Source organism: Salvelinus fontinalis, chromosome 3 (assembly GCF_029448725.1).
Source record: "Salvelinus fontinalis isolate EN_2023a chromosome 3, ASM2944872v1, whole genome shotgun sequence".
Classification (NCBI taxonomy): Eukaryota; Metazoa; Chordata; class Actinopteri; order Salmoniformes; family Salmonidae; genus Salvelinus; species Salvelinus fontinalis.
In genome coordinates, this window is record NC_074667.1 from 53,510,961 (window position 1) to 53,533,239 (window position 22,279).

Below are 22,279 nucleotides of genomic sequence, written 5' to 3' on the forward strand. Positions count from 1 at the left end.
TACAGTAAGTTACTTCCTGCCTCTTAAAGGAGCTACTATCTCTGTTAAATGGGCTGGTCTAATAGAAAGTGTCAGGTCCTGGCGCAGGCCTCGGCTTCCTCCTCACGCTGAGCAGAAAGATTACATTTTGATTAATTTCTCTCAGTGAGCGCCGGCGGCCATGGGCCTGTTGGGAGAGAGCTGATAGCTGGGCTGTGAGTCGAGGCAGAGACAGAAGGTCACCTCAGCTTTGGACTGCTGCACTACTGCCAGCTCCACAGTCCAGTAGAGCAGCAAAGAGAAGTCAGACACCAGCACTGACTCACCAGCCACCTAGAACATGCTCTGGGCTGAAACATGAATATGACAAATCTCCAGCTGTATTCCCACACACTATGCCAACAGACAGTATTAGGCTTATATTTCAGTCATTAGGGAGCGCTTAATCTGGTTTCAGTTATTGCTCCATAGCCTCGCCAAATATATCTCTTTAAATTTGATCTCCATTTGTCGCCATAGATTTAGGAGTGTCCCCATTCTGTCAGATTTGACAAATGAAAAAGATTTAGGCAATATTGGCAGAAACAGAGACACAGCCAACCTGTGTATTGGCATTTATCTGTTGCACCATGAATTGTAAGAATAATACAACGCAATGAAATCACAGCTACTCTCAGTAAATTCTTGTCCTGACTTTGATCCATGTAGTTCTTTCCACGCACCTCCAAAAGCATGGCTTATTAACACATTGGGTCAGCATGCCTAGCCTGAAGTGTAGGTATACATGCCCTCTAATGCCTAGGCAACTGTTTTTTTTCTCTACACACCTGTGAAAGTGTACATGGTGTTTTTGTGGTCCCCTCCTTCAAAAGGTGTACTCAGTTTGGGGGTTGTTATGGAAACAGGCCGCTGGGATGGGACATGGCGCAGACTACCACACACATTTTCAAAAGAACTCATTGATTGGCATCACAGTTCCATTCCGATCATCAGATGCCCATAAACACAGCCTTGCCTTGTGCTCTGTCAGCCCCACCACAACACAGGACATAAGTCTCCCCAAAGGGTCTGTGACATTTAATAACATTTCCTCACAACTTCTACTGGCATCTCACTAGTCAGAGAGAGAGAGAGAGAGAGAGAGAGAGAGAGAGAGAGAGAGAGAGAGAGAGAGAGAGAGAGAGAGAGAGAGAAGAGAGAGAGAGAGAGAGAGAGAGAGAGAGAGAGAGAGAGAGAGAGAGAGAGAGAGAGAGAGAGAGAGAGAGAGAGAGAGAGAGAGAGAGAGAGAGAGGAGAGAGAGAGAGAGAGAGAGAGAGAGAGAGAGAGAGAGAGAGAGAGAGAGAGAGAGAGAGAGAGAGAGAGGAGAGGAGAGAGAGAGAGAGAGAGAGAGAGAGAGAGAGAGAGAGAGAGAGAGGAGAGAGAGAGAGAGAGAGAGAGAGAGAGAGAGAGGAGAGAGAGAGAGAGAGAGAGAGAGAGGAGAGAGAGAGAGAGAGAGAGAGAGAGAGAGAGAGAGAGAGAGAGAGAGAGAGAGAGAGAGAGAGAGAGAGAGAGAGGACAGGAAGGAACAGGAAACAGACAGGAAACAGGAAACAATAGGACAAGTGTTGTTATGAATATCTCCTTGGTGGTGCTTGCAAGGTTGCAAGGTTATTTTACTGATATCTAGGTGAGAGATCCCATCATTTTAGACAACACCAATACTTGTTCTCAACTAGCCTACCTGGTTAAAAAAAAGGTGAAATAAAAATGTTTTTAAAGTAAATAACACGTTGACATAATCTCACATCCATTACATTCATAAAGATTCTGTAGCAGATATACTACTTCTACTGCCCTGCTTATTCATTTTTCTGCAGTGAAGTAGTACATTAGAGTTAGATGAGATGGTCTCTGATGATACAGATAGGGAGGGACAGTTAGAGAAAGTGAGAGAACAGAGGGATGCATGTGTTATCAGGGGAACACAGACTGAGATGGTCTGATTGCTCTACAAAGCTCTGAGCTGTCAATCAACATCAAACACCAACATAGCATTCCTGCACGATCAACTCCCAATAGGCCCAGACTTTCGTGGAGAGAGAGCCAATGAAATTGGGATATGAACTGAGGTGGGTTTTTTGATTTTCAATGATAAAGCTGTTGAGTGACAGGGGACACAGTTTTTTCACACCACTTCGATACAGCTACGACCGGAAGTGACTTTTTATAGCAACTTAGGGGAGCATTTTCGCTAACCCTAAAACCCTTTTCCTTACCTTAACCTCAGTCTCCTAACCTGCAACGTTAATTATCCTAGCCTGCTGCGTAAGTTCCCCTAACCTGCTACGAAAAAGTCACTGTATTGAAGTGACAGATGATTCATCATTAACATTCAACATTCAACATTAATCTTCATTTTCCCTCCTCCTCTTCACCTCCCAGTGAGCTTATTGGTGAAAGAGCAGTTATGGTGGATGAGAAACAGACTGATGTTTGATTCCATCTCTACCATGAAAATCTACATTAATGTAACAACCAAATGGAGACCTACACATAAACACAAAATCCTTCAGAAGGCTCAGTTATGCACCTCTCGACCCCTGTGAAATTCCATCTCATACTGTATAAGGAATGCAGAGAATTGGAAGCTGCTAGCATCTGTCTGATTAAAGCAGGGCTGCTGGCTGTTAGAAATGCAGCAATCTGTGCTGCTTAATTGTGCCCATTATCCATAATCACTTCCTCCTTTGATCTATGCTCGGCCACTTCATATTCTCCTCTCCCTGCTCCCCACACCCATCCTGTCTCATCCTGGTGACTGGACAAGACAAGGGAGGACACTGTTGCCCTACATGTCATTAATGGCAGTGGGCAGCATGTAAACCCTGAAGATCTGTCATCTGTGTCCAGTGAAGTCTAGGAGTCAATTAGCTTGAGAGGCTTGTCTTAACATTTATCCCCATATGTCTTCTTCCTGGTTTTCAGACTTTTCATCTGTGGTTTTGGAGGGTTGTTTGCTCCTCGTAGGCTTTTTACAACAGTATTTGGAGACTAAACGGGCAGATATGAGTTATGCTCTGATAATTGCTTTTAGCAGCATTTCAATCTCTGTCGTTATATCTCTTCACTCTCTTTAACACAATCTACACTGTGCCTACACCTACTCTCACACTGATTGACATTATGTCATCCTGTAAAACACATATTTGTATCTCCCCCGCAGAGCATGTTTTCATTTTTATTCAAGTTTGATAGTCATATGGAATTATGGTAAATTAGTGCATACTAATAAATAAATGTTTCTAAAGTAGATTTTTTCCTGTTTTAAATATCTGACGTAGCATAGCCTGCAAATAATGACACATGGCCTGGAAATCGTATAAAAAATATGAGGAAAATACATTTATTTTTGCTTGTTCCTCAATATACAACATATTTGCGTGTGTAAATCACAACAAAATCAGTGATCGTTGACAGATTCTAGCAAAATAAAATAAAATATTCTGAGAATTTAAAAAGCCTTATGTCTACTTACCTAGTTAATAAACATTCATATTTATATTGCTGGTTTACAGTGTTTTCTCTGCAAACGTAAGTTCTAAATAAAAAATAATGTTTACTAATGTCAAAATAGTTGTTCAAATTATAGTTGATACAACATTACAGAACGATTGCTAACGTTATTCAATAGACAGTATATCAAGTCTAAACGTACTTTGTCAGTTTATATTGGAGTCCATAGACAAATTGGTTTATATATTTCAGTGCACAACAGTTAACAGTTAAACTGTTTTACGAGAAAAAAAACATTGCGTTCTCTAAGAATACTGCCAGAGAAAGAAATCTAAATGGATCCAATTCCAGCTCCTGCAAGCTGATCCAGGCTGAATCCTTTACAATACCCATGCTGTGCTATCAAAACAAGTACTAAAAATAAAGCACAGTGACTACCAAGTCCTGGGAGCTAAACAAAGTTGTCATATTGAGTGTCAAAAAGGGTGCAAGAGAAGAAAGGCAATGCACTATGCTAAAAAGTCTGAAATACTAGTCAGTCCTTCGCCTCATATGAGCAAAGTAGAAAACAGAAGAAAAAAAGTAATATTACTCTCACACAAAGAAGCGAAAGAAATGACGTTGTGCTCCTATAAGAAAATGATTTCTGATTTACCCCACATGAAGTATCTTTCACCATGTAGTGGGGTCATTCCACGAAATGAGTGCCTTTTGCATCCCTTTGATATTTTAAGTAGAAATTGTGCAACAATATTTAATTTTGAAATTCTGTTTATTAAATGAAGTGCCCTTTATTAATATAGACCACATGGAGAATCTGATTTTCAATATGAATAAAGACTTGCTAAAGTAAAACAATTCAGCATTTTGACATGTCCCTCTGTGCACTCTCTGTGACCTGACCTGACTCTGTGCACCCTCTGTGACCTGACCTGACTCTGTGACCTGACTCTGTGACCTGACATGACTCTGTGCACCCTCTGTGACCTGACCTGACTCTGTGACCTGACTCTGTGCACCCTCTGTGACCTGACCTGACTCTGTGACCTGACTCTGTGACCTGAAGATAACCCACTTAACCCCAACATTTCTCCAAGTTTTCACCATCATTGTAAAGTTATATATTTTTTTGCTGTTGTTAATTTGACAAAGTCATTTCTAAAGATTATTATTTATTCAATGTGATTAGTGATTCATTTTCATCTGTCCCTTATTTTTAAGGTCAACATTGTTACGTAAACTGAACCCTCCTTTTATATATATATAAAAATGTGTAAAAGCAGGTGAGCTGGTTCTACTCTTTTTGGCCATTCTCTGGTGTTTTGGGGTGGACAACTGAGCGGGTGGACAACTGAGCGGGTTGAAAACTGAGCGTGTTTTCAATAGACAGGCTAGAACATTTTTAACAACTTCAATTTTGTTGTGAAGCTTGCATTCCCTGTTGTACACAAAACACTTGTTGTACACAACACCCTGTCACAAGGGGATTTATGGCTGATATTAGATGAAATTGTCAACCCTGTTACCGTCAACCCTGTTACTTAATTTGGCACTTAAGAGACACTTACCATAGTAATTTTTTATTTAACCTTTTGAGATGAGAAAATGTGTTTTTAATGAAGTTCAACATGTGCTCTTTATGACAGAATGATAATATTAGGTGAAATCAAACGTTGTTTTTTTTACCAAGTTACACTTCTCCCAAAGGCACCGAATTGGTGGAACGACCCAGTAGCTATCACCACATATAGTAGCTCTGTGTAGTGTCCACTTGGCTGGGTTTGGTCTCTGAGGAGGAGGACACCTCTTTGTCCTTCTCACTGTCTACCTCCCACAGGTTGATGAGGGGAGGGTAGAGCTCATTGAGTGGGATGGAGGATGTTTTCTGCATGTACTTTTTCAGGGAGTGATTGTAGTTTTTCCTCTTCCACCGCTTGGCAATGTACACAGCCATAGAGGCCAGGCTGATGATGCCGAATATGGTTCCCATGACAGCTGCGAAAGCAGTGTTAGTGCCTTGGTCGGATATCTCCACAGCAAAGGCTGCGTGCTTCGTTGTGACGTTGACACAGGACTTCTGCGTCTGCTGGTGGATGTTGGAGACGGTGAGACACACCTCATACTCGGTGGCAGGCTGTAGGTGTGTGAGGTTATACTCATGGACATCCACCGGGACCCTGGCTGTGTAGGTGATGTGGGGAGTGTCTATCTTCATGGTGGCAGATGACCACTTGAGGTTGGAGGTCATGACATTGGAGTTGACCTTCCAGGAGACAAGGATAGAGTGGGACTCAGTCTGCTTCACATAGATCTTCATCAGCTGGGTGCTGTCTAAGAGAGTACCATTCACCCTAACAGCAGTCACCCGAGTGTCTGCCCCCTCAACATTTTGTGCCACACAGGTGTACCTGCCAGAGTCCTCTACCTGGATGTGAGAGATGCGCAGCGTTCCTTCGCTACTGAGGCTGTACTTCTCAGACATGGTGTCCATCATCACCTTGTTCCCCATGGGCGTGACCCAGTAGATCTCCGGTTCGGGCTGGGACATGGCTCGGCAGTCCAGATCCACAGTCATGCCGATGTCCAGGTTCAGGTGGTTGGGAAATGTGTCGTGGGAGATCATCGGCAGGCACTGCTCCGCTGAGTCCTGCTGGAGCACCTCCCTCACATGCTGCCCTCTGACCTCGGCTGGCATGGCACAGAGCATGGAGAGGGGCTCCATGAAGCGGATGCTGGTCTTGTTGGAGCTCATCCACTGGATGACGCAGTCGCATCGCATGGGGTTGCTGTGGATACTGATCTCACGCAGGTTGGGCAGGAAGTCCACAGTGGACTGGTAGAGGGCGTTAAGGGCATTGTTGTTCAACATGAGACTCTCCAAGGCGGGGAGGTCACGGAAGGCCTGGCGGTTCACGTAGGAGAACTTGGGGTTGTTAGTGGCTTCCAGCTTGGTGAGCTCAGGGAGGTTATCGAGGGCAAAGCGGTCAATGCATGCCAGCTCCCCCATGTTGTTAATTCCCAGCTCTTTCAGCCTCAGCATGTTCTTCAAGTCCCCCTCTTGAATTTTGTGCACAGGGTTTTTGTTCAAGTCCAAGAACTTGAGGTTAGGTAGTTTCTGAAGAGCGTTTTGAGGAACTCTGACTAGCTTATTGTCATAGAAGGAGAGACTCTCTAGGTTATCTAGTCCCACAAAGGCATTTCCAGGAATGTCTGTTAAATCCATTCCAGCCAGAACCAAACTTCTCAGGTTTACAAGAGGCTTGAAGTTAAACTCCAGAATGCCAACTATAGGGTTTTCCCCGATCATGAGGATCTCCAGATTGGGCGTGGACTCAAACCAGCGGCTGTCGATGGCCTTGAGCCTGTTAGAGTTTAGATGGAGCCTGAGCAGGTTGTGCAGGCCAGAGAGGGCATTGGGGGAGATAATGTTGATCTGGTTATGGTTGATGTAGAGCTCTTGCAGGTTGCTGAGGTCCTGCAGGCAGTAGTCAGGCATCTCAATGATCTGGTTCTCCTCCAGGTGCAGGGTGGTGAGCTGGGACATGTTGCTGAGGCCCACATCACGGATGCTGCTGAAGTTGTTCTGAGACAGGTCCAACTCTGTCAGGTTGTATAGCTGCTCCAGCTCCTCACTGGTTCTGGCGATGTAGTTGCTCTGCAGGAGGAGCACCTGCGTGTCACTGGACAGGTTGCCTGGGATGCGTGTGAGACGGAGATCGTTGCAGTCCACCGTCGTGGCTTCTCTGTAGGTGGACTGAGGGGTGAACCAGGGTCGGATCTCGCACACACACTGCTGGGGACAATCATTATCTCTCTGGATGGAGGATAGTCCAACGGACGACAGAATCAGGCCAGTGAACAACTGGCCTAGTAGACAGTAGATAAACCTCCCTCTAGCCATGCTGTCTGTCTGCGTTCACCTGTCTAAACCCACAGGGTTGGACACCAGAAGGGGTAAATGAACTTGGAGGGAGTTGTGTGATTGTCATTAACCAGAGGGGGTGTTGACTTGTAGTTGTATCCCTCTGAAATGATCCAGACAGAAAAATATGCACAGGGGGTTCCAATGAAACAGTTCCAGTGTTACAGTGAGTCTCCCACTGTTCAGAGTTTTTCTTTCATCAATACCTCAGGACTGCAAGGTGAGTCTGTAAAACAAAGACAAAAAAATGCAAAAAAAGACTGAGTCACTATAGTTTAGTTTAACACAAGGACACAAAGGAGCACAAATAGCATAACAAAATGATATGTATGAGACAAAGGGAGTTGATGAAAACTATTGTCAGGGGTATATGTAAGGGTACACTATATCATACGTCCAGTCACATAATACTACCGAAAGTTACATGTCAGTCATGTTAAATAAAACATGATTGTAACACAGCTCCTGATGATGTTGAGAGCAAACCTTCTGTTTGCATCTTCATCTGAGAGATTGTTAATATGAATTATGCAGCATCATCAGTTATGAGGAAAAATGTGAAATCAGCTCCTTTTCATGCATGCACAATAATACAAAAAACACCCATCAGGACTTGTATACTTGGACAAAGATCAAATTCCATTGAGTGCTTTCATCTATCCAATAGGCCCATCAGGAATAGATCATTAGCTTCTTCACTCATCATTAAAATACTCTGAGATACGTAAGTATAAAAAAATTAAAAGTTCCTAGATTATTAATGAAGCGTCTACTGTGTCCTAGTTTTGGTACAGAAATATGATGGATTTCTTTGAACATATTTAGGGTGTTTCTGAGAGAAGCCTACAGTGTGCATTGCAAGTACAGCATTTTGTAGAGCATACCTCTTCAGCCTCAACAGTCACTTATTCAAATAAATTGTAATAATCCAGAATGATTTTTATCCAAGGACAGAGATTTTAGGAGAAGGACTTGTGAAGCCAGAATCTGGCCCAACGGTCTAGTCTGGAGAATAGCAGCTCATGACAGGAGCACCAGGCATCTGCCATCCCATATAGCACTACAGTTCTGACTCTAACAAATGGGCCACAATACCTTTTAAACCTAAAGTGAATATGTTATATCAATTAAAATCGACTTTTATTGTGCTAATGTTCTTCAGAATAAGGATTTCACTGACTATTGAGTTGGTTTCTAAGCTTTTGCTACCGTCACTTCAGATTTTTAGAAATGTCGCCGGACGTCCGGTAAGGGACTGTACATTTGCAATGGGACTTTTTTCACTAACCATATGGCTCCCGTAAAATAGTTCCCTTAAGGTATGTTAGGGATTTTCCAGGGGAGAGGCTGGCACATATGCACACTTGAGCAACTACAAAGCTCTGTAATTGAGTTCTGAAAGTGGCATGTGGAAATCAATAAGTACTGATTCCTCCCTGAAACTACTGAAGCATTAGGACCATTTGAAATGAGAAGTGGGTTTACATTAGTGCTTTACTCTGAGTACCAACCTTTCCTGTATATGTAGTAAACGTATATAATGCAGAGGTGGGAATCAGAAAGGTCTGCCACCATATCCAGGCTAGCTGTCTCTACCGTGGCGGAGTCCTGTATGGCATTATAATCTGAGCAACACTTAAGAAATCCCCTAACCTAATTAGGGGAATTTACTGAGGGCGTATCCCTTTCCATGGAAGAGACATACATTAGTACTGCAGTTCCATAGGCCTTACAACCAAACAACATCTGTGATCAACACTCACTTAAGAAGATATTGCTAAGAGGCTTTGAAAGAAGAGAGCTGTGTATTCATCTGAGTGCAAAACTGCCTGGCAACAGAGCAAGGGTAACATGAAACAAGTTCAAGCTCCTCCTGCACAGGGGAGTGTTCTCCTGGGACAGAGTGAAATAAGGGGTGAAATACCTGTAATACAGACATGTTTCTTAAGCTAAGGCAGAGTGAGTGGTTAAGATTGACTTGACCCATCAGGATTAGCAGAGTCAGAAATCAGTCTGAGGAAATGTAACCCTCAGGAGAGATACAGACAACTGTGTTCTTTAACTACAAATGGCTGTAACCTCATGTTTATTCACTGTTTATAAACAGCCATTACTGATAGGCTTAAATAGGCTTAGATGTAGTCCACAGTGCATAAAAAATACAGCAAAGGATGCCTTACTTCCAAAAGGAAATTGCAGTAAAATAAATCAAGTTGCTAAATCCTGAGGTTTTAGGGCAAGGATCATCAACTAGGTTCAGATATAATATTTTACTAAAACATAATAATTTAAAACCTTGCTTACATTTGTATACAATCCCATGTGTCTATCTATTATGTGTGGAACAGATTTCCAAAAATGTAAATAACTTGGAGCTGATTTCCTGATGTTTTTGCAGTATTTCATATCAACAATGAAAATAAAAATAAACAACTTCATAAATGCTGGACAACTTCAGCATATAAAATATGAATAAAACCACGAGTGGGCCGCCAGTTGGGGAACCCTGTTTTAGAGGATTAAAAATATGTTCACTGGACCCTAAAATGTTTAACAAACTTTGGATAAAGGATTCCCAGTGATACCATTGTTTTAAATTTGACATCTATGTTGACTTTTACAGTAGTTAATTATGCATTCTCTCACATGCCTCCATTTAATCTGAGATTCTGTCCATGACTCCAAACCACATTAGAGATGGGACCATTTCAGTGTGTGTAACAGTCCTGACCTATTTATGTTAGTTTTTATGTGTTTATGGTCAGGGCATGTGTTTTGGGTGGGCAGTCTATGTTATCTGTTTCTATGTTGGTTTCGGTTTGCCTGGTATGGCTCTTGATTAGAGGCAGGTGGTTTGCATTTTCCTCTAATCAAGAGTCATATTTAGGTAGGGCATTCTCACTGTTTGTTTGTGGGTGATTGTCTCCTGTGATGTCTTCGTTGTGTTCGATGTATTCACTTTTGGAGCTGTTTGGCTGTTCGTATGTTTCGATGTCCGTTCCTGTTCGTGAGTTTACGTTTGTCCATGTAAGTTTATATTCAGGTTGCGTGTACGTCGTTTTCTTATTTTGTAGTTTGTTAAAGTGTTTGTTTTCGTGTCATCAGTTTTCGTATTAAATAAAAAGATGGCATATTTCCCTGACTCCGCATTTTGGTCCGAAGATCCTTCTCTCCTCACCTCATCTGAGGATGAGGAAAGCGACAGCTCTTACAGAATCACCCACCAAAATACAGAGACCAAGCGGTATGGGAATGCTCGACGGAGCAACAAGGACTTTTGGACTTGGGAGGAGATCCTGTCTGGTAGAGGACCCTGGGCGCAAACTGGAGAACATCGCTGCTCTCGTGAGAAGAGTGAGGCAGCCACAGCCCAGGAGCGGTGGTTTAAGGAGGCAGCTAGGAGACGTGGATGGAAGCCGGAGAATCAAGCTCAAAACCGGAATTATGAGGGAACACGTCTGGCACGGAAGCCGAAAAAGCCCGTGAGTAACTCCCAAAAATTTCTTGGGGGGAGGCTAAAGGGTAGTGGGCCAAGGGCAGGTAGGAGACCTGCGCCCACTACCAAGGCTAACCGTGGAGAGCGGGAGTACGGGCAGACACCGTGTTACGCAGTAGAGCGCACGGTGTCTCCTGTACGTGTGCATAGCCCGGTGCGGGTTATTCCACCTCCCCGCACTGGTAGGGCGAGATTGGGCATTGAGCCAGGTGTCATGAGGCCGGCTCAACGCGTCTGGTCTCCAGTGCGTCTCCTCGGGCCGGCATACATGGCACCTGCCTTACGCATGGTTTCCCCGGTTCGCCTGCATAGCCCAGTGCGGGCTATTCCACCTCGCCGCACTGGCAGGGCGACCGGGAGCATTCAACCAGGTAAGGTTGGGCAGGCTCAATGCTCAAGAGAGCCAGTACGCCTGCACGGTCCGGTATTTCCGGCGCCACCTCCCCGCCCCAGCCTAGTACCTACAGTGCCTACATTACGCACTAGGCTACCAGTGCATTTCCAGAGCCCTGTTCCTCCTCCACGCACTCTCCCTATAGTGCGTGTATCCAGTTCAGTGCCTCCAGTTCCGGCCCCACGCACTAAGCCACCTGTGCGTCTCCTAAGTCCTGTACACACTGTCACTTCTCCCCGTACTAGTCCTGAGGTGCGTGCCCTCAGCCAGGTGCCACCAGTGCCGGTACCACGCACCAGGTATAGAGTACGCTTTGAGAGTTCAGTGTGCCCTGTCCCTGCTCCACGCACTAGTAGGAAGGTGCTTATCATTAGCCCGGTGCCTCCAGTTCCGGCACCACGCACCAGGTCTACAGTGCGCCGTATCCGGCCAGAGCCATCCGTCTCCCCAGCGCCATCTGAGCCATCCGTCTCCCCAGCGCCATCTGAGCCATCCGTCTCCCCAGCGCCATCTGAGCCATCCGTCTCCCCAGCGCCATCTGAGCCATCCGTCTGCCAGGAGCCTGCAAAGCCGCCCGTCTGCCATGAGCCTGCAAAGCCGCCCGTCTGCCATGAGCCTACAGAGCCATCCGCCAGACAGGAGCCGCTAGAGCCGTCAGCCAGACAGGAGCCGCTAGAGCCGCCCGCCAGACAGGATCTGCCAGAGCCGCCAACCAGACAGGATCTGCCAGAGCCGCCAACCAGACAGGATCTGCCAGAGCCGCCAACCAGACAGGATCTGCCAGAGCCGCCAGAGAGCCATGAGCAGTCAGAGCCGTCAGAGAGCCATGAGCAGCCAGAGCCGTCAGAGAGCCATGAGCAGCCAGAGCCGTCAGAGAGCCATGAGCAGCCAGAGCCGTCAGAGAGCCATGAGCAGCCAGAGCCGTCAGAGAGCCATGAGCAGCCAGAGCCGTCAGAGAGCCATGAGCAGCCAGAGCCGTCAGAGAGCCATGAGCAGCCAGAGCCGTCAGAGAGCCATGAGCGTCGAGAGCCGTCAGCCTGCCATGAGCGTCGAGAGCCGTCAGCCTGCCATGAGCGTCGAGAGCCGTCAGCCTGCCATGAGCGTCGAGAGCCGTCAGCCTGCCATGACCGTAGAGAGCCGTCAGCCTGCCATGAGCGTCGAGAGCCGTCAGTCTGCCATGAGCGTCGAGAGCCGTCAGCCTGCATGGACCTGCCAGAGCCGTCCAAACAGGACCTGCCAGAGTCCTTCAGCCGGGATCTGCCCCTTGTCCCGGTGCTGCCCCTTGTCCCGGTGCTGCCCCTTGTCCCGGTGCTGCCCCTTGTCCCGGTGCTGCCCCTTGTCCCGGTGCTGCCCCTTGTCCCGGTGCTGCCCCTTGTCCCGGTGCTGCCCCTTGTCCCGGTGCTGCCCCTTGTCCCGGTGCTGCCCCTTGTCCCGGTGCTGCCCCTTGTCCCGGTGCTGCCCCTTGTCCCGGTGCTGCCCCTTGTCCCGGTGCTGCCCCTTATTCCGGTGATGGTCCTTATCCTGGTGCTGCCCCTTGTTTTTGTGCTGCCCCTTGTCCCGGTGCTACCCCTTGTCCCGGTGCTGCCCCTTGTTCCGGTGCTAGCTGTTTATTTAGGGGAAGGTAATGTTTGGGTGGTCAGTGGAAGGGGTAGAAAGAAGAGGGGAGTGACTATGGTGGTGCGGGAACAGCGTCCTGAACCGGAACCACCACCGTGGTCAACTGCCCACCCGGACCCTCCCCTGGACTTTGTGCTGGTGCGCCCGGCGTTCGCACCTTGGGGGGGGGGTACTGTAACAGTCCTGACCTATTTATGTTAGTTTTTATGTGTTTATGGTCAGGGCATGTGTTTTGGGTGGGCAGTCTATGTTATCTGTTTCTATGTTGGTTTCGGTTTGCCTGGTATGGCTCTTGATTAGAGGCAGGTGGTTTGCATTTTCCTCTAATCAAGAGTCATATTTAGGTAGGGCATTCTCACTGTTTGTTTGTGGGTGATTGTCTCCTGTGATGTCTTCGTTGTGTTCGATGTATTCACTTTTGGAGCTGTTTGGCTGTTCGTATGTTTCGATGTCCGTTCCTGTTCGTGAGTTTACGTTTGTCCATGTAAGTTTATATTCAGGTTGCGTGTACGTCGTTTTCTTATTTTGTAGTTTGTTAAAGTGTTTGTTTTCGTGTCATCAGTTTTCGTATTAAATAAAAAGATGGCATATTTCCCTGACTCCGCATTTTGGTCCGAAGATCCTTCTCTCCTCACCTCATCTGAGGATGAGGAAAGCGACAGCTCTTACAGTGTGAGAGATTACATTTACGAGGGCATCATTTCATCTAAGACTTTGTATTCCAAACAAAGGCTTTAGTTGAAATATTATCATTAAGCTTCAAATGAAGGTCTAAGCCAAAGATGAAACCCATAGATGAATGGGGACTTTTGAGACAGCATAACTTAAATCCAATTGTCACGTTCTGACCTTAGTTCTTTTGTTATTTCGTTGTTTTTGTATGGTCAGGGCGTGAGGTGGTCTATCTGTGTTCGTTTTTCTATGTTGGTTTTTGCGTTTGGCCTGGTATGATTCTCAATCAGAGGCAGGTGTCATTAGTTGTCTCTGATTGAGAATCATACTTAGGTAGCCTTTTTCCACCTGTGTTTTGTGGGTGTTTATTTTCTGTCTTTGTGTATGTTCACCAGACAGGACTGTTTCGTTTCGTGTATTCTCGTTTATCGTTAGTTTTGTTGTTTTGTTAGTATTTCGGTTTTCATTAAAAGGAATATGAATACTCACCACGCTGCAGTTTGGTCCTCCTCTCTTTCTCCTAACGACGAGCGTTACACCAATATAGACTCAACCACCAATTTTTTGGTTTATTTTATGCTCTCATAGGTTCCCTTGACAACAGTCCAAACCAGTGTAAACAAAACCAATGTTGGTGTTTCCATTTTGAAATGTCGGACAGAGATAACAGTGACATTTATCACAAGTATCAAAATAGTTATATTTGAAACATTTCAGTTTTACAAGGGGGGGTGACATTTAACAAATGTATATGAAAGTCTAAGTGGGGTGGGAGTATCATTAGTGTCTGGAACCATGACAATACAGTTGAAGAGAGCTTGTGAACTTTGCAGATGCTGTATTAATCAACAGCTGTAAAGCTGCGTTGAGACTAGCCTGACACAGCATTGAGCCCACAGAGGGCTCAGAGCCAGAGAAAACCAAGCATGCAGAGGAAACCAGCCTTGAAACCTGGCCTCCACATCCACACATCAGGGGGAACAAAACAACACAACATGGAAAGAAACTGTCACGAACGTCGTAATCCTCCTCGTCTGAGGAGGAGTAAGGATCGGACCAAAGCGCAGCGTGGTTTGATGAATACATACTTAATTTAATTAACGAAGACAAAAACAACTAAACAAACTTACAAAACAACAAAACGAACGTGACGCTATATAACGAAAGTGCAGACACAAGCAACCAACGTATAGACATAGACAATAACCCACAACCCACAATACCAAACAGGCTACCTAAATATGGTTCCCAATCAGAGACAACACAAAACACCTGTCTCTGATTGAGAACCATATCAGGCCAAACACAGAAATAGACAAACCAGACAAACAACATAGAATGCCCACACAGATCACACCCTGACCAACCAAAACATAAAACATACAAAGCAAACTCTGGTCAGGGTGTGACAGAAACAAAGGTCTTTAGCTTGAATCAGGACAGCCTTTGTATCTTCCAATTGGGTACTTAACCTACTTAACCTTACAGTAGTCACAGTAAACTATGTGATCCTATGGATAAGTGATTTGAAGATCACAGGTGTCTGTAGTACTATTGAGATGGAGTATGTGTATGAATTCATATGGGTTCAATGCTACTTTAGCACAGGACATATAACTGCAAAACTCCCTGGTGTACATGATTCTTGGGGATCTATGGTTCCTGGTATGTACAGTAGTCATAGCTTGCCTGCTGTGACAACAAAAATGGCATGTAAAAACCATGAAATGTATTAATTCTGAGTGAGACACCTTCCATTTTCTATCCAGAAAATTGTCTGTACTTTGTCAAGAACACAAAGTCCACTTCCACCACTTATGGGTCCCATGGAGGGACACATTTCTTTTGCAAAACAGTCTCGAACAAAATGTGTTTTCAACACCAATAAAAAAGTTATTGCGGTCAATGTTACAGAATGATTTTCTATTTCATTTAATAGTTTCCATGTTGGCTTTCATTCGATGTAATCAATTTGAATAGATGGTAATGACAATAATTGTGCTCTCTTTGGTTGCCGTAAGGACTGTAATCAGTTTACTATCGGTCTAATAGAAGGGAGGTTGAAGTCACTGCAGATTTACCTTAATCATGTAGTATTGTGTGAGTCTATTCACATTCAGCTAAACTAAACAAAGGTATGTAAAGAAAAAAAAAGATCCATTCATACACAGTATTTCAAACAAACCCTAAGAGGACAAGAGCACAATAAATATCTGGTACACAGACACTCAGACTACATATACTATACTAACAACACAGAGTTTTTTGGAATAAATTGTTAGCTATACTCTTGTTATATAGTCATACATTACAATAAAACCTGCATAATCGAACAGAAGAGAATGTCCTGCAACATCTAATAGTTCACTTCACTACAGTACCTCTAGATGTCAGATCAAATAGAATTATGCAAAGAATACATGAATACAAACTGACAATTGATAAAGATTTGAGTTACAGGATTATTTTTGAATGCTGATGGTTAATGATTTGCTTTGTACCATGGCTGTCAGACACCAGGTCTTTGATATGTGCTGAGGAGTGAAATCCTTTTTTTTCCCAGGAGAAGGGTGTTTACTTTTCCAATCCTGTGTACACAGGGCGTAATCCTTCCAGAGATGTGAGCAATAGAAGACATACAATCCGATCACATAATTCTGACATAATAAACATAAACAAGATAAGGCTTCCCTTAGGGAAAACCAAATCAATCTAATAAGTCAATTCTCCACCATCACAAATCGCTCTTCTAAATGGACACTCACACTCAAAGAAAAACTTCCTATGGTGACTTTATGATTAAGTGACAATGAGCAATATAAAATTAGAAAGTAGATTTTCCACACACTCTTTTGGTTCGTTTGAGTAGTGCAAACATAAAGTCCAAGATAAAAAAAGGCTGAATCTGTCATGCTGATTTCTAAAAGCCCATGAACATTTACACCTCTTTAAGAGGCAAACAGTCTGGTGGGCTGGGATTGGCAAAGATAATTGGTAACTACCACAGAGAAGATAAAAACCCCCAGAAAGGATTAAAATAACTATATTCCCCTAAAAGTGTGGTAGAGGTGTAATAGGTTACTACATACAGGAGGGTTAAGGGGGAAAACGTGTGTTGCTTCAGAATACAGTATACAGTAATACAAGCACAGACAGCTGGCTGGCTGGAGACTGAAGTTATGTCCTGCATAAAAGGGTTCAGCTGCTTCATGTCCATAGCATTAACACGAAAAACTGCATATTGATTGTAGTCTAGATTAGAATATGATAAATTCACCTACATCAAACCAAGGACTGATAACTCCTCATTTTAGATCTCTGCAGAGGTAAAAAACTATCTGTGAGACAGGAGTGTTGAGTCTTTCCAGTAATAAGAACACTGTAAAGGGAAGTGTTACCTGAAATGTATGCTTGTATTTGTAGCCTGTGCCCTCCGCACAGAGAAAATACAACAGCAATGTCCAACTACTAAGCCTGAGGGGTTTGGGCCCATAAACCCACTGTAAAAGTTACACTCTGCACAGAATGATTCCTTCAGCAGATTATGAGAACAGAATTAGTTTAACAGCTGCCTAGCATGCACCATGCCTTACCTCTGAGATCCTAATGTGTTGACCCTTTTTACAAGAATAATGGGAGAAGCATGAGCTGCAACACCCTCCACTCCCCGCTCCCCTCCCCTTCCATCCCCAGCCCCCCTCTCCCCAGCCCCAAGGGAACTCTCTTCTCCATGGTGGAGGACATTGTAGTATTCTCAATGTCTCCTAATAACCCTGCCTGGTGGACAGACACACGCACCCTATTATCAGGCCTTTGTCACAGACTGTTCTCACCGCTATGAGTTGAAGGAGTGTGTGTGTGTGTGTGTGTGTGTGTGTGTGTGTGTGTGTGTGTGTGTGTGTGTGTGTGTGTGTGTGTGTGTGTGTGTGTGTGTGTGCGTGTGCGTGTGCGTGTGCGTGTGCGTGTGCGTGTGCGTGTATGCGTGTATGCGTGTGTGCGTGTGTGCTTGTTGGAGGGGGAGTTATGCCCACAGGGTTTACCGAAAGAAAAAAAAGCCAAAACCTTCTTCAGGCACCTTGCCACTCCTCTTCCCCTCCTGATACTTTGTTCTTTGAGTTTTGATAAATGGATGTCCCTGCTGTTCACTGTCTGTTTCTCAAGATCCATCTGACATGAGATTGTAACCCAACATATCACATAGGGCTCCCAGGTGTGGTTCCCGTGGGGGAAATATTCTATTGGGGAAATGTTCCCGTGGGGGTTGCCATGGAAGCCAAGAAGGGGAGTGAGGTGTGTGTGTGCTCAAACACACATGCATGTGGGGGTCTGGGAGAGGAAGTATGAATGGGCATGTGCTTGAACTCAATTTTATACACCAGTTGTAGTCTCACCCAATCATTTCTAATGACCGGTCATTTTTGACCAGGATCAAGTTAAATAAAACACCCAAAATGTGATGAAAATCATCTAAATGTATGCTGTGTGTTCAGATGCTCTGTGTGGACAAAGTCATGGAACTTTATGACAATCACATTAAATCAACTACATTTTTCAGAGAGAAAACTTGTAAATCGGTCCAATTCGATCGGAACACAGCAGGAGGGTTAAGGAGTTCAGTTGTGTTATCAGTCAGTCTGTTAAAGTTGTAATTCGTTAGTATCACTTAGATACAGAGTTCCATTGTTTTATACCCTGTCATTAATTGGTTGCTATGTTATCAAGTTGCCTGTGCTAGAAGTACCAAATCATCACTTTGCCCACTGAGCCTCAGTCAGTGTTGGCAGTTTGACATAGACACTGAAAAATAAAGTGTTGAGTATGACCTTTTCTTACAGCAGGTCAAATAAAGAGATGTGATGCTAAAGACAACACTGGACCTTGTTTTGTTGGGATTCTCACAAACAATGGCAACATTGTTTCAATAATATATAGAACTTTTCTTGCAGCTCTGGTTTATAAAGCTTTTTTGAGGCCTTGCTCACAGTTCATTCTGTGGCAGCACAGTGACCAAACAATATACTGTATGTGAGACTCTTGATACATACTGTAATATATTTGATCATGACACTGGTTAGGAGGACAGAGTCTTTGTAAACTTTGGCACAAAGTAGTCTGTTATAAATAGCACAATATGTTTCATCTGAGTATTTGTTATAGTAAACATAATCCATGCATTATGCTTTTTATGAATTAAAAACAAGTCGTATGAGCTCAGGTCAATGAGGCCTACAGGCCATAAATAGCAAATAGAAGTTCAAAACCTGTAATGTTCACAAGAACTTAAGTTGTTAAAAAGATCTAACATAACATTAGGTGATAATATATGTGTTATTATGGATTTATAATCAGCTATAATGGAGCGGTCATTTTGGAGCGGGAACACAGAATTAATTAAACATGAAACGAACACAACAGGAGGGTTGAAACAGTGCCAAAGATACTGTTTCACCACCATAGACCCATAGACTAGCCTTAGTGTTGTTAACACTGTTGAACATACAACGGGTGAATAAGAAGCTTGTGAGACAACAGTTTGACTTAACCTCAGCTATCACACAGGCGCAACAGCTGCAAAGCAGCAGAGGCCTTTCTTAAAATGACAATAGGCTACCTCACTCCCTGCCCCCCTTTACTTGAAGACCTGTCTCTTGTTCGATTTATTCTGCCGATAATGTATATGCAAATCACATTTTTGCAACGTTGCAGCGGTGAGCGGTGCCGCAGGAGGATCAAAGTTTGTTTCCGAGCGTGTTATTTGACGCATTGAGATTGAAAATGTAATATTTCTGATCGGGATATAGCCAAATCCCAATAATACAAATGCAGATATAGAAGATGATGCAGATGCAGAGTAGTCGTAGGGCTACTCCTGAATAATTATATAGATAGCCTATAACATAACATTATTATAGAAACCGATTGCCTATTAGTTATTCCTTCGTATAATATTGCCCGTGAGTCCCTCCAACCCATGCACAGAAAGTCCTGTGCCCTTGCAGAGATGCAGTAACGGTAGGTTGTTGGCAAACAAATACCATTTTGTTAGGGAAAATTTTAAATTTCCAGAAAAATTGATAGCATAATAGCTATGACCCCCTGGCCACAACCTTATTGTGGAGGTAAGTGTCCGGCAACAGAGTTCCTGATTACATAACATTCACATCCACCTGTTCTCATACTACTGCACAATACCTCGAAAGAGGATATAGCAGCTACAGAAGAAACATCTTCAGTTTAATATATTCTGGCTTTGTTCATGCATTAGTCTAATCCTGACTTTGTTAATGCAAAATAAATCATGTGAAGTATAGGGCTCACCTCATTGAAATGCAAGCCCCTCTCTTCTCAGTTGCATCCCGTATATTTGGACATCAGTAGTTTAAGGTTTGTGCAAATAGCCTTCACCTCTATGCGTCAATAACCTACATACCCAACAAATAAATCAAATAAATACATAGATAGCCTAATCGGATTCCTTCAATATTATCGTGTAAAACAGTTCTTAATCTATTCCATTCCATCAGCAACGGGTAGCCTATTTATAGCGGTTTGTCGTTTATATATTCATTCAGGCACGGTTCCCATGTAGGCTAACCTTGAGGAGAGCATGGTGTAGATTGCAGAGACATCCAAACGCTTCGAAACGCCACCTGCAACCTCACTGACTAGTTGTCTGCGGATATTCTACTCTTCGACCGTAACCTAGTCCCCCTCCAAGGAAAATATGAGAACAGCACCTGGCGCTGTCCAAACGAGTCAGCTGCTTCCGATTGGCTGCTGGATGGTGCTGGTCATTCTCACTCAAGCAGAGCACCATCTGTTCGAGGATTGTTATGTCGCGAACAAAGGCAAGCGCTAGGTCTGCACAGTGGGAGAACGCCAAGGAGGGAGGGTTCTTTTTCTTCATTTTTCTTGTGAGAAAGTCTTCTGCCTGCACCCCCCCCATCCCCCCCCCCCACACACACACACCTCTTCCATCCTTGACGTCTGAAATGGTGCTTCTGTTGGGAGACAATGTACCTCTTTGTTTTGCTGTTGTTAAGTTCCTCTAATTAGAGCTGTTTAAAATGCAACCCATTAATTTGTTGCTTTTCTTGCCTGCATGAATAATTGCTCCTTTACCTCTATCGTCCATCCATCTCCTGCTCTCTTTACATCCATCCATCTCCATCCTACATTACATCAATCTTCTGCTCTCTTCTCTTCTTTATAAGAACAAAATTGGCCCCTTTACACTCCAAGCGATCCATGTCATGTTGTATACAGTAGGCCTAAATGTTGTGACGTTTCTGTCAAACAATCCTTACCGTGCTCTGTAAATGTCAAAATTGTCAAATGTATTTTCAAGAAAGTCACTTTACTTGATTTCATGATAAATCCTTGATGTAAAGTGGCCTGTTCTCCAGAGGTGCTCCAGTGACGCTCCAGAGGTTTCGTGGAATTAGTATGATATGTTTAATTACAAATTTGTAAGCTTTGAAGACCCTGGATTGTATCTTTAAGTGTTCTTCACTTTAAAGCACCATAATCCCAATGCACTCCACCACATTATACAGACGAGACATGCACACTCTTGATATCTAAGGTTTATGACTGGCAAGTGATTTACTACGGTTGAAAGTGAACATGTCAGGTTGAAACTAAAATCATTGCAGGTTTAAAGCTTTAATCCTGAACCTTATCTATCATCTATCTAGGCATAAAAAGACATATGCATTTGTGGACTGATTGACGGGTTAAACATGATACATTAAGGACTGATACCAAGCATTTAACAAAATTACTCTGAGTATTCCTCCTTTCTGGAAGGAGAAACAAAACAGTTTAAGTTGTAGGCTACACCAGGAGGTAGATATTGCAGAATGTGCAAGAGCCATGGTTTCAAAGCGGGGCAGAGGCAGGTGGTGAGAAAAGGTCTTATTTTCACTTCTCCTCCCATGCCCACGTCCATTCGTCCGTCCCTGTCCACAGTGAGAGATGAAGACAGATGGCAAGCTCTGGCCCTGTCAGAGCGAGGCTGCAGTGAAAACACAGGCTGTCTGGAGCTGGATGGGCACAGATGAATTCATCAAATAGGTAGAAGAATGTCAAGAAGAAGCCTGCATCTTGCACCGCTACCCCTCTCTAGGCATATCACGCTGGGATATGTGGACCCTCTCACTCTCTATAGGCATATCACGCTGGGATATGTGGACCCTCTCACTCTCTCTAGGCATATCACGCTGGGATATGTGGACCCTCTCACTCTCTCTAGGCATATCACGCTGGGATATGTGGACCCTCTCACTCTCTCTAGGCATATCACGCTGGGATATGTGGACCCTCTCACTCTCTCTAGGCATATCACGCTGGGATATGTGGACCCTCTCACTCTCTCTAGGCATATCACGCTGGGATATGTGGACCCTCTCACTCTCTCTAGGCATATCACGCTGGGATCTCTCACTCTCTCTAGGCATATCACGCTGGGATATGTGGACCCTCTCACTCTCTCTAGGCATATCACGCTGGGATATGTGGACCCTCTCACTCTCTCTAGGCATATCACGCTGGGATATGTGGACCCTCTCACTCTCTCTAGGCATATCACGCTGGGATCTCTCACTCTCTCTAGGCATATCACGCTGGGATATGTGGACCCTCTCACTCTCTCTAGGCATATCACGCTGGGATATGTGGACCCTCTCACTCTCTCTAGGCATATCAC

At 44.2% G+C, this 22,279-nt stretch overlaps 1 protein-coding gene across 2 annotated transcripts; it reads right to left on the bottom strand.

The window, feature by feature from the left end:
• Positions 1–3,333: 3,333 nt before the first annotated feature.
• On the bottom strand, positions 3,334–20,443 carry LOC129851119 (leucine-rich repeat neuronal protein 1-like). Of its 2 annotated transcripts, XM_055917406.1 has the most exons (3): positions 20,168–20,443; positions 19,891–19,994; positions 3,334–7,619 (listed from the first exon to the last, which is right to left on the bottom strand). In XM_055917406.1, exon 3 carries the CDS (start codon positions 7,370–7,372, stop codon positions 5,210–5,212), a length of 2,163 nt encoding a protein of 720 aa, XP_055773381.1. In that variant the 5' UTR covers positions 7,373–7,619; positions 19,891–19,994; positions 20,168–20,443; the 3' UTR covers positions 3,334–5,209. The 2 variants fall into 2 exon arrangements, with proteins under 2 accessions (XP_055773381.1, XP_055773382.1); XM_055917407.1 differs by lacking the exon at positions 19,891–19,994.
• Between the last annotated feature and the right edge of the window lie 1,836 nt (positions 20,444–22,279).